Source organism: Pristis pectinata, chromosome 14 (assembly GCF_009764475.1).
Source record: "Pristis pectinata isolate sPriPec2 chromosome 14, sPriPec2.1.pri, whole genome shotgun sequence".
Lineage (NCBI taxonomy): Eukaryota > Metazoa > Chordata > Chondrichthyes > Rhinopristiformes > Pristidae > Pristis > Pristis pectinata.
In genome coordinates this window covers 12,802,345-12,818,631 of record NC_067418.1, presented here as the reverse complement: position 1 = coordinate 12,818,631, position 16,287 = coordinate 12,802,345, and the positions used below count along the sequence as shown (strand labels likewise).

Below are 16,287 nucleotides of genomic sequence, written 5' to 3'. Positions count from 1 at the left end.
AAACCTCTGTTAAATGTTATAATTGAACCTACATCTACCACTTCCGCTGGTAGCTCGTTCCACACTCGCACCACCCTCTGAGTGAAGAAGTTCCCCCTCAGATTTCCATTATATAGTTCACCTTTCTCTCTAAACCTATGTAGTTCTAGTCTCACTCAACCTTTGGGGAAAATGCCTGCATGCATTCACCCGATCAGCAGTTGAGATTGATGTGATTTTATTTTTGTTTCCTTTTCCCCCATCATAGTGGCCATGAAGTTATAAGGCTAAAAGGAAGCATTTCTTGGGCGATTGGTTTAAGTGTGGCCAATATTGTGGATGCAATTTTAAAAAACCTCAAGTGTATCCAACTGGTGTCCACTAATGCAAAGGTAAGTTTTAACCAGCTGTCATTCACAAGAAGACCATGCATTATTGTGTCAATATTGGTGAAAGTCACACAAGGAGCTGGAAACAGAGCATTTCTATAGGTGCTACTTTCTCTAAAAAGGTACAGAAAAATTATACATTCTCCAAGTTTAATGTTGGAAAGAGAATTACAGGTATGTGCAAAAGATCTTTTTGGATGAAGTATTTACTTAAAAGTATCTACTCATTAAACATAGTTAATGTGATTACAGAAACAGGAGAAGGCCATTTAATCCCTTGCACCTATTTATTTCAGTGGCTCACCTGTAACCTAACAAAATATGCATTGCTTTACCCTGATTAGAGTCACACCTTGGATATCAGCTAGAAGAAACAAAGTGAATATATTTGCACCTTTGAAAGTGGCAAAACAAGTTGAAGTCTGTTTAAAAAGCATTTGAGAACCATGGATTTAATACAAGGAAGTTATGGTGAACCTTACAGAATAGTAGTCAAACTTCAGCTAGTATTAATTGAAACATAAGAAATAAGAGCAGGAGGAGGCCATCTGGCCCATCAAGCCTGCTCCGCCATTCAATAAGATCATGGCTGATGTGTCCATGGACTCGCATCCACCTACCTGCCTTTTCCCCATAATTCCCCTACTATGCAAAAATCTATCTAACTATGTCTTAAGTATATTTAATGAGGTAGCCTCCACTGCTTCCCTGGGCAGAGAATTCCACAGATTCACTACTCTCTGGGAAAAGCAGTTTCTCCTGATCTCTGTCCTCCCCTCTCATTCTTCTGAATACCAGCAAGTATAGTCACAGGTGACTCAATCTCTCCTCATAGGCTAACCCCCTCACCTCCAGAATCAACCTGGTGAACCTCCTCTGCACCACTTCCAAAGCCAGTATATCTTTCCTCAAGTAAGGAGACCAGAACCGCACGCAGTACTCCAGGTGCGGCCTCACCAGTACCCTGTACAGTTGCAGCATAACCTCCCTGATCTGAAATTAAATCCCTCTGGCAATGAAGGTCAACATTCCATTTGCCTTCTTGATAACCTGTTGCACCTGCAAACCAAACTTTTGCGACTCATGCACAAGCACGCCCAAGTCCCTCTGCACAACAGTATGCTGCAATCTTTCATTATTTAAATAATAATCCGATCTTCTATTTTTCCTTCCAAAGTGGATGACTTCGCATTTACCAACATTGTACTCCATCTGCCAGACCCTTGCCCACTCGCTTCACGTATCTATATCTCTCTGCAGACTCTCTGCATCCTCTGCAGAATTTGCTTTTTCACTAACTTTAGTGTCATCAGCAAACTTAGATACACTACACTCGGTCCCCTCTTCCAAATCGTTAATGTATATCGTGAACAGCTGCAGCACCCGCTCACCACTGATTGCCAACCAGAGAAACAGCCATTTATCCCAACTCTCTGCCTTCTATTGGTTAACCAATCCTCTATCCATGCTAATACATTACCCCCAACACCATGCATCCTTATCTTATGGAGTCTTTTATGTGGCACCTTATCGAACCCCTCTGGAAATTCAAGTATACAACATCCACCTGTTCCCCTCTATCCACTGCACTCATTATATCCTCAGAGAACTCCAATAAGTTTGTCAAACAGGACCTGCCCTTCCCGAATCCATGCTGCATCTGCCTGATGGAACCACTTCTATCCAGATGTCTCACTACTTCTTCCTTAATGATAGCTTCAAGCATTTTCCCGACTACAGACGTTAAGCTAACTGGCCTGTAGTTATCTGCCTTTTGCCTACATCCTTTTTTAAACAGTGGCGTGACATTTGCTGTCTTCCAAACATGGAAAATAGGAACGGGATGGAGCCACTGGGCTCTTTGAGCCTGCTCCACCATTGAATGTGATTGTGGCCAATCATATCCCCATACTCTCTCAGTTATCCCTTGATGCCTTTTGCATTCTTTTCCTCCATAAGTATAGTCAGCAACTTGACTTCTATAATCCTCCATGGTCGCGCTTTTCACCAATTCACAACCCTCCGAGTGAAGACATTTCTCCTCTTCTCTCTCCCAAGTCTTTTGCTCTGTAATTTGAGACTGCGGTGCTCTCAGGAGTCACTCTGGTGAACTCTCATTGCACTCCCCTATAACAAAGATGTCCTTTTTTGGGTAAGGAGACCAAAACTTCCAGAACATTCTTGCTCCTGTACTGAACTCTTGCAATGAAGGTCATTAATTATACCATTTGCCTGCTGCACCTGCAGGTTAGTTTTCAGTGGCTGGTGTACAAGAACTCTCTGTACTTCAGTATGTCCCATCTGATACCATTTAAATCACCAGTTAAATAATACTCTGCCTTTCTTTTTTTCTTATCAAACTGGATAACGATTGCCCACTCAATCAATCCTAGGCACCTTAGGTTCTACATGCTAAGCTTGAGGAAGTATATTGAGTTATAGTCATACGGCACAGAACCAGGCCCTTCGGCCCACCATGTCCATGCTGACTGTGTACTATCTACACTAATCCTGTATATCCACATCATCTCTGCTTCAGCCTGCTGGCTCTGCTCCCTCCTCACACTTCACAGACCACTTCCCTACTCTCCATCCCTGCTCCTGGTTCACCCTCCACAGTCCGCTGGGCCATCAGCCTGCCGTCTCCCTTCCAGGTGCACTTCAGCTCCGGGTTTGCCGGATCCACTCGGGTCACCCTGCTGCCTCGGCAATCCTCCCTTCGTGCCCCACGTGGTTCGCTCTGCCTTCGCATGCTTCCCCCTACCTGGTGCGCTGCCTCATCACCCTGCCCCTCTTTCACATTCCGCGGATCACTTCCAATCACTGGTGCTTCACCCTGCAGCTGATTACATAGAGCAGAGAACAGTACAGCACAGAACAGGCCCTTCGGCCCACAATGTTGTGCTGACATAGCTATTCCCTCCTACCTACAGAATGCCCATATCCCTCCATTTTCTTCCCATTCGTGTGCCCATCCAAGCCCCTCTTAAAAGCCCCCAATGAATTTGCCTCCACCACCCTATCAGGCAATGCATTCCAGGCATCCACCACTCTCAGTGAAAAACGTACCCCTCACGTCTCTTCTGAACCTACCCCCTCTCACCTTAAATGCATGCCCTCTGGTATTGGATCGCTCAAGAATGGGAAAACGACATTGCTTGTCCACCCTATCTATGCCCCTCATAATTTTATACACTTCCAACAGATCACCCCTCAGCCTCTGCCACTCCAGAGAAAAGAGCCCAAGTTTGTCCAGCCTCTCCTGATAGCACATGCCCTCTAATCCAGGCAGCATCCTAGTAATCCTCCTCTGCACCCTCTCTAAAGCCTCGACATCCTTCCTATAGTGAGGTGACCAGAATTGCACACAATAGATTACTGCTGCTTATTCCTGAGCTAGTTGCTCCTTAGCTCTGCCTATTCTGGCTCCTGGTTCACCCTACACAGCTGGGACATCACCCTTTCAGGTCTGCATGAGCTCTGCCCTGCCATCACCGTTTGAACCAGGAGCCAGAATTGATAGAATAAAGGGGCAACTAACCCAGGAATACGCAGCAGTAATCAACCGCAGGGTGAAGCACGGGGAGCAGGGTGATTGGACGTAGCCTGCAAAACATGAAAGTGGTGTAGGGTGACGAGCCAGAGCACCAGGTAGGGGTAAACATGAACGGGTTGATAAGGCCAAGCCAAGCAAGAGCAAACCATGTTAGGGGACAGAGATACCGGGCAGCAGGGAGGAGCACAGAGGTAGCATGATGATCCAGAACGGATCTGGCAAACCCAGAAGGGTGGGGCTCAACTGGACCTGAAAGGCTTCTATTGAGTACAGAAAAGATTCACTCAAGTGGAACCAGGGAGGAGTTCCTTCCGCTATGTGGAGAATCTAGAAAAGCAATTATTATTCTCCTTAGAGCAGGGACGGTTAAGAGATAATTGAAGTGAAACTAACTTTTTTTTAAGAATAAAAAAAAATGAACTGGTTTCAGTGCCAATAGCACCAGAACTAGAGGACACCATCAAGAGAATTGACAAAAAACAGAAAACACGTGTAAAAATAAATTAATGCAACAAATTGTAGCAATATGGAATGCACTACCTGAAAAAGTGAAATGGGAGGAAACAGACTCAAGTCACCTTCAAAAACTACATGCAAAATAGCAGAGGAGAAAAACAAGACTGTAGAAAACCAGTGTGGGAGTGGAACCAGTTGAATAACTCTAACATAAAGCTAGCACAAGCATGATGGGCTGAGTAGTCTCCTATCATGTTATTCTATGATTATCACAGAGTTCTGATGTTTAGCTGCTAATCCCAATATCTCTTTGAGACTTTACCCAGACCCTGTGGGAATCCAGTGAAATGACATTTAGTGAACCAGATCAAATGGCGGCCAGCAAACAGCTTTTAAATTGCGTGCTCTTGGTCAGAAGGAAGCAGGTTCAAAAGGCCAATTTTCTTTACCTTTACAATTGTAACCAAACATAATTCTAGAGTATGATGGACACATGTTGAATGTTAAGACTTTTATGTGTAGCCAATGCTCTGGGTGGCTTGAATGCACAGCCAGGAGAGGAAATTACTCAAGCAAATTTGCAACTTTAAACATTCATATTAATAAATTAAAACCAGTATCACAGTGGCCATGCCATAGATCCTTTTCTGCCAGCTTTACTTTGTAAAGCTACTTTGATACTGATCTTGTTAGACCAATGTGAATTTGTCCTTGGTGCCTTTGGAAAATGTCTCAAGTAAAAGACAAGTTGTAAAAGTTGCAGTGTTGAGTTCAAACAGTGAAACAATACAAAGAATGAGAGAAGGCCATTCAGACCATCAAGTCTATTTTCTTCCCCAAAACTTTGTTTCTGCTGAATTTTCCCCATTGTATGCATGTTCTTTAATTATATATCTTTAATTAATTTCCAAGACCCACTCTCACCCATGGTAATTCACACACACCCAGGTTATATCCTATGATATTCATGGTTGAACTGTTACCACTTCTTTAGCACAATACTTGCATGGTTCGAGTAACTTATCAAACTTTATGTTTGAGCAATTATGTCTGCAGTCCCCTTTATAACCTTAAGTCTGACTGAAGCAGATACTTCAACAGTTCCTTGTTAAAATTATAAATGAACATATCAGTGTTTTATTTGCAAGTGTGATAATCATCATTGGATAGAGTTTTAACCAGTTCAGATCTGGGCACTGTAGAGTATAGATGCACTGAACCTGATGATTCAGTTATGAGAACAGGATGTATGAAGCTGTCTTGTATCCCTTGGAGTGTATGTGTTATTGAGGTAATTGTATTGAGTTGTTTAAAACATGGGGAAATCAACAAAGATAGCTCTTCATAAAATTAAAACCAGGCCCTTTGGGAAGGAAGTCAGAAATCAGTTATTTTACACAGTGGACGGCAGACACTTACAATTCCTGCTCCCCAAATAGTTCTGGATAATGAGATGAACGGCACTTAAATTTTTGTATGGAAAGGATATCGAGGGACAGAAAGCTAAGGTAGGTATAGTGGGATAAAAAGTAGGCATGGTCTAATGATGTTGGAATATGACCCAGAGGCTGAATGGCTATATCCTGTTTATGCATTGCTAAGAACACCAAATACAAGTAGTTTTCACCACTATCCCATTCCTTTTTGCAATAGCTTGTTATTGTGCAGCATCTTAAACCCTTGTTTCTAATCTGCAGGCTTTAAAACACAAATTATAATATTACCTGACCATAATTTAATAATCCATCTCCTTTCTCTGATTCTTTTTACATTACCAGTACAATTCCTTTGTGTGCCTTAAGTGTCTGTCAAAGTGACTCAGATTGCATGATGGAAGACAGTGTGACTTCGCTCACTTGTGCCCACAGTTTCCAGCCATAATTAAAAGATAGTGATTGGGTATTAAGATACCTAACCTAGAAAGACATCATGTATGTAGGGGAGCTCACCAACTAAATGCAGCAATGAAGAGGGCAATATAATATTTCCAAGTCAGCAGGTGTGCAAGTTGAAGGGCAACAGCGGTTGGTGATGTTCCCATGCACTAGCTGCCCTTGTCCTTTTGTATGGGAGAGGCTGAGTCTTTGCAAAGAGCTGTTAGAGAGTGTAGAGAGCCTCAGAAGTTACATTGCTTTAGGTGAGCAACTGGAATGTATTTTGTATTTGGTACACAGTGCAGCCACTCTTTGCAAGTTGGGGGGGGGGGGGGGGGCGGCGGGAAAGAGTGAATATTTATGGTGGTGGTTGGTTTGTTCTGGATTTATTGTGTTTTTACTTGTGATATCTCTGTTGTTCTACTTTCTGGTCTGTATCACACAACTTGTTTTGAGGTAATTAATGGATCTGGATATTATAGAATGACATATTCAGCAAGTTGTATATACTTCAGAGAAAGAATATAATGAAAAAATCTATTAATAATCTAACAATCTAAAGATTCTTTAAAATCTATTAATATTAGCTTTCATCTGTTTTCACACATTCTAGGAGAGCGAGCGGTGGGTTAACACCTCATGCTGTATTTGGCATCTCAAATACTACAGATGATATTCAATTCCAAATCAAATCAGCCAGCTCATTTCATAATTTACAACCTAATTTCAGAATGCACATCTCTCAAACCTGAGTGGCTGGTGTGGTTAATCTTTAGGTCAGTTCTGTTACTGATGTAGGAATGCAGAACGCAAACAATTACAACTTACTGAACAATGAGCATCTTTGCTCTGGAGTTTAAATGATCCAGCACACGTTCAGAGAGACATGATCTTCTTGCCTCAGAAACTACATTGCTCATTTCCAGCCAACTTTCCTGTTACCTATATAACGCCCAGAGTAATTAATATGACAGTTGCATGAATAAGGAAAATTCTAACTTGCTCTGCCTCCTGAATTAGAGCTGAATACTGCTTTGACTGTTGGCTTTTGTAGCAGTTATGGCAAGGCACTTCACCAGCTATGGTAGATTTCCTATATGGAGGCAAAGTTAAAGAACCAAACATAACAGTCTACATTTTGCCCTGTGCATCTCTAATCCAGTAGACAGTTCACTAGCTCAGTAAAGGACATTTACCTTGTCAAAAGCCACCTTGGGAAACAAAAATGGATCAGTAAAACTTTCGCATGAATTTTAGACCAGCACTTTATATTAATGATTGGAGTTAAACTAAAAATTTAAATCTTCTGTAGTTCTGCTCTGTTGGTGGGATCTAATGTCACAATGACCCTCATATTTCTAGTTCAGTGGTGTACCAAGAACACTTCCAGTCTTCACTGCTGGGAACATTTTAGACCGGTGTACTCATGGTACTCCTACCAAGCCCAACAACTATAAGGTATGATATTTATTAGTCACATGTACATTGAAATAAATTTTACTTCACTGAGTTTTAGATTGCAGGGCAACATCAAATCTTGGTTTAAGACACCATCATAGTAGGAGGCAGCAAGATCACTAAGTGGCCAGTGCTATCGAATGTTAACAACTACCAAAGAGCATCAGTGCATTTGCCTGTTAGGTAAACTTCCAGCAAGGGCTCTTGTTCAACTCCAGTAAAATGAAAGAAATATTGGAATGATTGTCTATAGAGGTTTTTTTTCCCTGATGTCTTTGTATAGTATTGAATAATTGCGTACATCCAAACTTGTATCTTTACATAAACTAAAGACTTTTGTGCTATAACATTTGTTCCACTCATACATCAGGGCGAGCACAATATCAAAGCAGACGTGTTCCTAAGTCTCCCCTGCGTTCTGGGTGCCACTGGAGTGTGCGGAATCATAAAACAACAGCTTGAGGAGGATGAGGCAAGAAAACTGAGATCTGGTGTGGAAAATCTCTTGAAGGCCCAGCAAGAAATTGTACTTTGAACAAAATGTCAAGTGCTGGTTCTCTTTACACTGTTGAACCATTGTTAAAACATATGTGATTGTCTCATTATATGCACGTTAGTCAAATTGTTTGCTGATTCAGAGTTGTATGAAAATTAAATCGCATCTTATACACTGCTTGCAAAAGTTAAATGAAACCAATAACTGAAAATGCAAATCAATATTACAAGTATGATAACATGTGAATTCCCTCATCCCAAGATACCATGTCATAACTGAGGCAGGAAGCCGAGAGGTTAATAGCAAAGAACAACAAGGTAGCAATGAATGGATAGAAGCTCATTTTCCCCTGGATGAGAACAACAGCTGCACAAACAATGAATTAATAGGAAATTAATTAATTCAAAACGGGCAGCATCAGAACTTAGTTACCATATAACATAAGGGGGTATATTATGAAAAAGGTGATGCATTTTGGGAAGTCAAATAGGGTCAGGACACCAGGGAATGTTGATGAACAGAGAGACCTGGGGGTCCAAGTCCATAATTTCCAAAAAGTGGCCACGTAGGTTGATGGGGTCTATTTGACATCCCAAAGTGCATCGCCTAACACTTGTGGGGATTAAATTCCATCTGCCAACACTCTGCCCAACTTTCCATCTGGTCTATATCCTACTGTAACCTCATACAACCTTCTTTGCCATCCACAACACCACCAACATTCATATTCTATTATACTGTGTGGACAGAAGTTACTGGCTGACTGATACTTAGTTATTGGCATGCTTGCCTTCATATGTTGGGGCATGGAATACAAGAGCTGGGATGTTATAGTGCAACTTTACTAAACACTGGTTAAGCCACATTTGAAGCATCGTGTGCAGTTCTGATCGCACCCTAAAGGATGGATGTGGTTGCGCTGGAGAGAGTGCAGAGGAAATTCACCAGGATGTTGCCTGTATTGAAGGATTTTAGTTATGGGGAGAGATTGGATCGGCTGGGCTTGTTTTCCCTAGAGTGAAGGGGACTGAGGGGTGACTTGAAGGAAGTATATTAAATTATAAGAGGCATAGATAAGGTAGATAATCAGAATCTTTTCCCCACGATATGGATATCAAAAACAAGAGGGCATAGGCTTAAGGTGAGAGGAATCTGCCCATCTCCTCTCCTTCATCCTTTATTCCATGGTCCTCTGCCCTCTCCTACTGGATTCCTCCTCCTTCAGCCCTTTGCCTCTTCCACCTATCATCTCTTGGCTTATTACATCTTCTCCCCCCTCCCACCTACCTTCCCCCTCTCACCTGGACTCCCCTATCACCTGCCTGCGTGTGTTCCTCCCCCTCCTTATTCTGGCTTCTGCCCCTCTTCCTTTCCAGTCCTGATGAAGGATCTTGGCCTAAACGGGCAACTGTTTATTTCCCTCCACGGATGCTGCCTGACCTGCTGAGTTCCTCCAGCACTTTATGTATTGCTCCAGATTCCAGCATCTGCAGAATTTCTTGTGTCTGAGGTTTAAAGGGGATCTGGGTGGTAAGTTTTGTTTTTCCCCCACACAGAGTGTGGTTGATTTCTGGAACACACTGCCAGAGGGGTGGTGGAATCAGATGCAATCAATATGTTTAAGAGGCATTTAGACAGACAGCTAAATTGACAAGGCATAAAAGGAACTGTTCCAATGAGGACAAATGGGATTAATGTAGATGGACAACAAGGTCAGCATAGACATGGTGGGCCGAAGGGCCTGTTTCCATACTGCATTACTCTATGAACCTACGACTCTGGAATCAAAGTGTAATGAAAGTGTTCTCATTTCTCCCCATTACTAACTCCAAAGCAGACATTGGTAACTGGTGTTGCCTTCAGGCCTACTACCCAAAACCTTTGCATTGTACATTTTTCAGAGCTTTGCTTCCACAGTTAATTACATAAACTCAGTGTCGTGGGGAAGACAAATCTTTGCTTCTGCAGTTTCCACTTCAGGAATGAGTGTGTGAGGTTTCAGAAGATATACAGTTAATTTATCATTTGAAGAAGAATGCTGCAAGCCATTAGCATTGAAGAAAAGCTAGAGTACAATCAAAGACAATAAAAATAACTTTGCTGTTCAAAGTCCCCTCTGCATTTTTGTTTTGAGTGATAGGATAAGGAAAACTCAGTCTACAACCAAGTTTGGGTGTGAGTACATGGAGTGCTTTGCTGGACATTTTTTTCTTCAAGAGTAGCTTCTTCCCAGGTGGGCACCTTTGAGATTAGAATTAGAATTATTTCAATTTAAAAGATCCAAAATGATTATTTACTGGATGGGTAGTAATCATGAGTAATTAGATATGGTAGAGGAAAGAAAATTATTACACAATTCTACCATGCAGCTAAAATGCTTGAGAATTAATGACGTAAACAGTTCCTTTTCTCATGAACCCAAATCGACCACTGGTGTCAGCACCTGACTATCTTCAGCTTGATGTTAAGCCCGAGAGGTTAAATGGCTATGTTTAAGAACTATTTATACAGCATGGGAACAGGCCCTTCCAGCCCACCAAGCCTGTGCCACTCAATTACACCCATCTTACCCTACTAACCCGGACATCTTTGGAATGAGAGGGGAAACCCACGCAGACACGGGGAGAACGTACAAACTCCTTACAGACTGTGGGGGGGAATTGGCACTATAATAGTCACACTAATGGCTACGCTAACCGCGCTGCCCATGTACTTCTGTACTTAAGTGATTATCTGCCAATAAGTTTTTTTTTGCAAGTACTTACTGGGTTCAACAATTGAATCAGTCATTTTCAAACTATTATCTCCTCAAAACACACCCTATTTTTATGTGGGGAATGTGGTGTTATTTTTTGTTCCTTTAGCCTCTACCACTCACAACTGACTCATTCAGAAGGGTTCAAAAATGATTATTATTCTTGCCCAAGTTTTCAAAGCACATGTAGCTTTTTAAGGTACCTCCCCACAAAACCTGCCATTTCATAATGTAAAAACAACTTGCATGAAACTTGGGGGCACAATACCTGTGTAGTTGCGATACCTTATGTATGAGAATACTGACGTACCCCACTAGGAAACCTCTTGGGAAAAACTAAACAAATTAAATCCCAGGCCAGTTTAAGAGGATGAGGGGGAAGACTCTGAAGAGTTGCTCTCAGGACCTGTTAGACAATCAAAATTATTTACATCACACTCACTTGGACTGATAACCAGGGTACATAAGTCTTATAAAATTTGATTTCCTCCCCAAGCAGAAACTTACTTGCATCAATGTATATTTAGTCCTGAACCTGTCTGTGAGCATCAACAGTATTAAATTTAAAAAAAACATTAAATTTTCCATGCAGGACAGATCTCCCAGAAACACAGACTCACCTTGATAAAACCCAGCAATCTGCTGCTTATTCTTCCAATCCCACGCCTTAGATGATTATCAAAAAAAGCAGATAACGCTATGAACATTGATCCCCGTGAAGATACAAATCCATGAATAACTTTCTGCTTGCAGGCAAACAATCCCTAAATCAGATCATTATTAATTTCAAAAGATTTCATCTTTGGAGTGGTAATTTGTGAGGTACTTTGTCAAAATTTCTTTTGCAAAAAAAGCTCAGGCAAGGCTGTTACCAGAGAGAAATTTTTTGTCACCCAGGAGGAAGAATCCAAAATTTCTTGCAATCATTACTTTAGTACAGTTTTTCTTCAGTGTGCTGGTGGAGATGTATCTTCAGGTGTGCACTGTGATGAAATGCATTGACACAAAGTACATAAAGGACATCACTTGTATGAGTTTGACTGTGTTCATTGAGCTCAGACCTCCCTGCAAAACCTCGTCTACTTTCATCACCTACACATTCCCTCCACTGTGTGTGCACCTGTGAATTGTTCAGAGCTTTGCTCAAACATCTCTTTACACAGTTTTCACATTTAAAGCAATTTACTCCAGAAATAGTATATCTACTGGAGCTAAATGTAGACATTTGAAGTTGCATCTTTAACCTTAAAGATGCAACTTCTTCAAATATCTTTCCATTAATCAAAGGTCTCAAACAGGAGATGGTTTTGCAATCAGTTTGCAGTTGTCTCTATTAATTTTACCCACTGGAGAATGGGAAGCATTGGTTCTGTCTTCAAATAGACTGTCATTCAACTGGGTCCAAGTATTGCCTGTGCCACTTCCTAGTGCCACTACTGTAGTCACTGCATATTGGAGTGATTTCAGGAAGGGCACAGGTTAACCCTTGTGTAATTGTTAAAACTATTTGCAAATAAATACCAAGAAGGATATAAAATAAAAATACATATATCCATGCCAGCAGTTCATTAGGCATTCAATATTATCCCAATCTAGTGGTAGCACGTGCATCTCAGTAGGAAGATCAAGTTCAAAGCCAATTTCAGAAGCAGAGATCCATAAAGCTCTTGTATATCGATTTACTACAGAATTCATTGAACAACAAAATAGTTCTTATCTCAGCTGTGTTTTCCTGCCATAAAATTCCACCACTTCAGATGTGACGAGAGCAGTATTTCAAAATGACATTCTATTTTCATCTGATCATTATCCATACTCTTAACGCCAAGGAATTTGGGACGCACCCAAGATTGTAAAATCCACTTTTTACTGTAAATGCAAATTATTCATCTCCCTGCACTAACCATCATTAGCTTCACATTTATCTTTGTTCACCCCAAAACTCTCCATCACTTCAATTCTCCATTCCGCTCCAAATCTGACCTGTCTATAGTCTCCTCACTGCAATGGAGGATTGAGGAAATGCACCCCACCTTCTGTCTGGACATATTGCAGTCCTCTGGACTCAACATGAAATTCAATCATTTTAGTTCTCTATTTGTACCGGAACTGGCCAGTTTTGCATTGGTAATATCGATTCTGTTTTTCCTCGCATATTTAGCATGATCTGACTGGCTGGGCATTCTCTAAAGCTCAGAATTTCACAGCTTTTACATAGCCTCTGTTTTTTCTAAAACTTCCCTCATTCACCTATCAACCAGATGGCTTCATCACCACCCTATCCCCATGGTAACTTTGATCTCTCCCTATCAGAGATATCCCCTCTGTCCGCTCTGTCTTTTCCCCCACCCTCCCTGCACGTTAAAACTAACTTGTTCTCCCTCCCACACACAGTTCTGATGAAGGATCTTCAACCTGAAACACTACCTCTGTCTCTCTTTCCACAGCTGCTGCCTAACCTGCTGAATTCCTCCAGCACTTTGTGTGTGTAAGCACCTACCATTCTCTATGTAAAAAAAACTTGCCTCAAATCTCTTTCAAAATTTTCCCACTCACCTAAATCTTTGCCCTCTAGTATGCAACATATCCACACTGGGGGGAAAAACTCTACCCTCCATACCCTGTCTCATGTCTCTCTATCTAGCCATGATGGTGGCTTTTAATGTTTAACCTTTTTGTTTTCTCTCAGTTTCCTGTAAAATTAATAAAATACAATTTGCAACAATGCATCCAAATAGCTAAACAAGTTCAGAACTATAAAGAAACATCATTATGGTTTGCGAAGTTATCTGCACAGATAGGAAACTGCACTGCATTACAACATGCCTGGTTTTCTACAGTGCTTTCCATGATCATCCTTACCTGAAGGTAGACACTTCCAACTTTGCAAAATCCGCAAATGCTTAATGGCAGCTGACACATTTATAGGGGTTTTTCTCCGGTGGGTGATGGAGGTGCATTTTCAGATGGGAACTGCAATAAAATGTTTGCTGTAAAAGCTGTGGAAACAATGCCAGATACCTGTGTATGTGCAGTGGTACTCGGAGGTTTGACATCCCTGCAAACAACCTACTGGACTCACTTGCAAAGTGTTTCTCACCAGTCCGTGTAACAGTGCATCGTTAATGGGCTTTTACAATAAAATTATGATATTATTTTATAACACACTGCAACTGCTTGACATTGTTGTGGGCTGTTGAAATGTATTTCAGTAATGTTTTATTCCTACCATTGAGTATATTTTGTACTCAATGGTTCCCAATGTTTAATAGATGCTTAGATATGCCTGGTTTACCTTGGGGGAAGAGAGAGCACCATCCAAAAGTTGCTCACTACTAACCAAAGTAACAGCCTGCAGAATCCCTCCTTCATTCTGAAGCTGAGGTTTTACACCATCACAACTTCCCATTTTCCAGAAAAACTCTACTGAATGAAGTTGGGTAAGGAGACAAAATAATCATGAAGTGGCCAACAGTCTGCGCAAAAATCCATAGACAGGATTGGATGGTAAATGAGTTAGTAACAGATTGAGGAATTCAGCACACTACATGATTCTAATTCTAATGATCCACTTCTGAAACGTTTGTATTATTTTAATGAGATAAATAAATTTTAAAGCTCATCTTCTTGGAATTTTTTTTTTTACTAATTGCTACTCACCACCCCAAGGAGATTAAATAATTGAATTTACAATAGCACAACTTATACTTGGGAGAGAAAACATGATGAATGAGGCAACTGGCCTCAGCACATCAAAAATGTGTGGTTTGGACCTCCTGTCTGCTTTCTACCATTATGAAGTAGCACACACAAGATGGCCCTTTTATATATCAATCCAGCACAATACAGAAATATTAAGGATAAGCAGGTATTCATTGGCTCTCAATACAGCAAGACATTTGCTTTCTTTTTAGTTACTGAAAGACCTCAGAGGCCTGGCAGAACACTGTCCAGTTACTTTCTCCAAAGTGATTTTTTAAAAATGAGGTTCAATAACATTGATTTGCTGGGAGAATCTCAGGGGGGAAAGTAGTTATGCAGTATACATCCAGACCAGTAGATGGCACCAGCATGTCAATTTCTTTGAACAAAGTTTTGTAATTGTCAAATATGTGGTCCACCATATACCACAACAAAGCACACCTGACAGCTGGCCCCATAACTTGCTCATGCATCCAGTGTGCAGAATTTAATGAGTGGTTTTGTGAAAGAGGTTTGGAAAGTATCACACTAAAATATTAAACTGAACAAGCACTTGAATCAACGAGGCTATGGACCAGGTAAATGAATCTAGTATAGATGGGTACTTGATGGTTGATGTGTACATGGCAGGTGAGGAGTTTGTTTCTGTGCCATATGATTCTATGACTACATGGCTCTTTAAAATGCAAGAGCAGAAAAGACAACAGTTTCAAATTAGTCATTGATGAATTTTGGACAGATGCAAGGAACCCCTAAAGTGGTTACTCCTCCAGTATCATCTGGAACAGCAAAGGTGACCTGGTTCTCTACAGTAGCCACCTCCATTATACCCAACAGTGCAAGTGGTTAATATGGTAGCCATCCTTTCAATTGCTGCAATTCCAAGTGAACATCCTTCTTCTAATCCCAATTTCTCCTCTAATCCCCCCAATTTTCTCTTGTTCTATTCTCTCACGCCAGCTCCAAGCAATCTGGTCCTCAAATCCCATCTTAGTCCTTTTTCACTCTAACCTTGTACCCAAAAAAACTGAACATCAATTCCCCCTTTGAGCTGTGTATAATGCCTTTGCAAATCTTTCTTTGGATGGATCAGTTGTTAATAAGGAGCTCAAAATAGTCCTTACTTGTCTGGGAACCACTGGGTTGCAGATGTGCTCAGAAGGGAAATGAAAGAAAAATAAATCAGTCTTGGCCTCTTGGGTTAACCAGAGGTCCCTGGTGAATATTGTCCAAAGACAAATCTGGGCAGCTCTTTTCATGCCACAAACACAAGATATCTGAAATCCATTGGGAGCATCTTAAAGATAGTCATTAACCTAGAACTGCTTATTAGCCAGGGTCTTCAGGAGAAGCGTGAAAGCTAATTTGGGACTAGCAGATACCTTGAACAATTGTCAACCTTCCAACTTTTATCATTAAGATTTCAATTTACTGAAAGATGTTGCCTTTATTTTCTAGAAGGTTTAATTGCTTCGTGCCAGTCACATCACAATTGTCTGGCTCTTTCTGATGACCTCATCCTTTCTGAATGTACAAACAAGGCTTGCTCAGGTTTAGAGCACACAAGGCAAAATACACTTAACTTACCATGTTTACTACATACAGAACATTAAAATTCATCA

The 16,287-nt window shown here is 41.1% G+C and overlaps 1 protein-coding gene across 2 annotated transcripts in view; it reads left to right on the top strand.

Moving 5' to 3' along the window:
* LOC127577606 (L-lactate dehydrogenase A chain-like) overlaps positions 1-8,363 on the top strand; it is a 36,467-nt gene extending 28,104 nt beyond the window's left edge. Inside the window, exons 7-9 of one of the 2 annotated variants that reach the window (XM_052028872.1) lie at positions 248-371; positions 7,617-7,712; positions 8,083-8,363. In XM_052028872.1, the coding sequence (XP_051884832.1) occupies positions 248-371; positions 7,617-7,712; positions 8,083-8,247 (385 nt within the window). In that variant the 3' untranslated portion in view covers positions 8,248-8,363. The remainder of the gene's footprint in view (positions 1-247; positions 372-7,616; positions 7,713-8,082) is intronic. The other variant, XM_052028874.1, reaches the window with a different exon arrangement.
* The last annotated feature ends 7,924 nt before the right edge of the window (positions 8,364-16,287 follow it).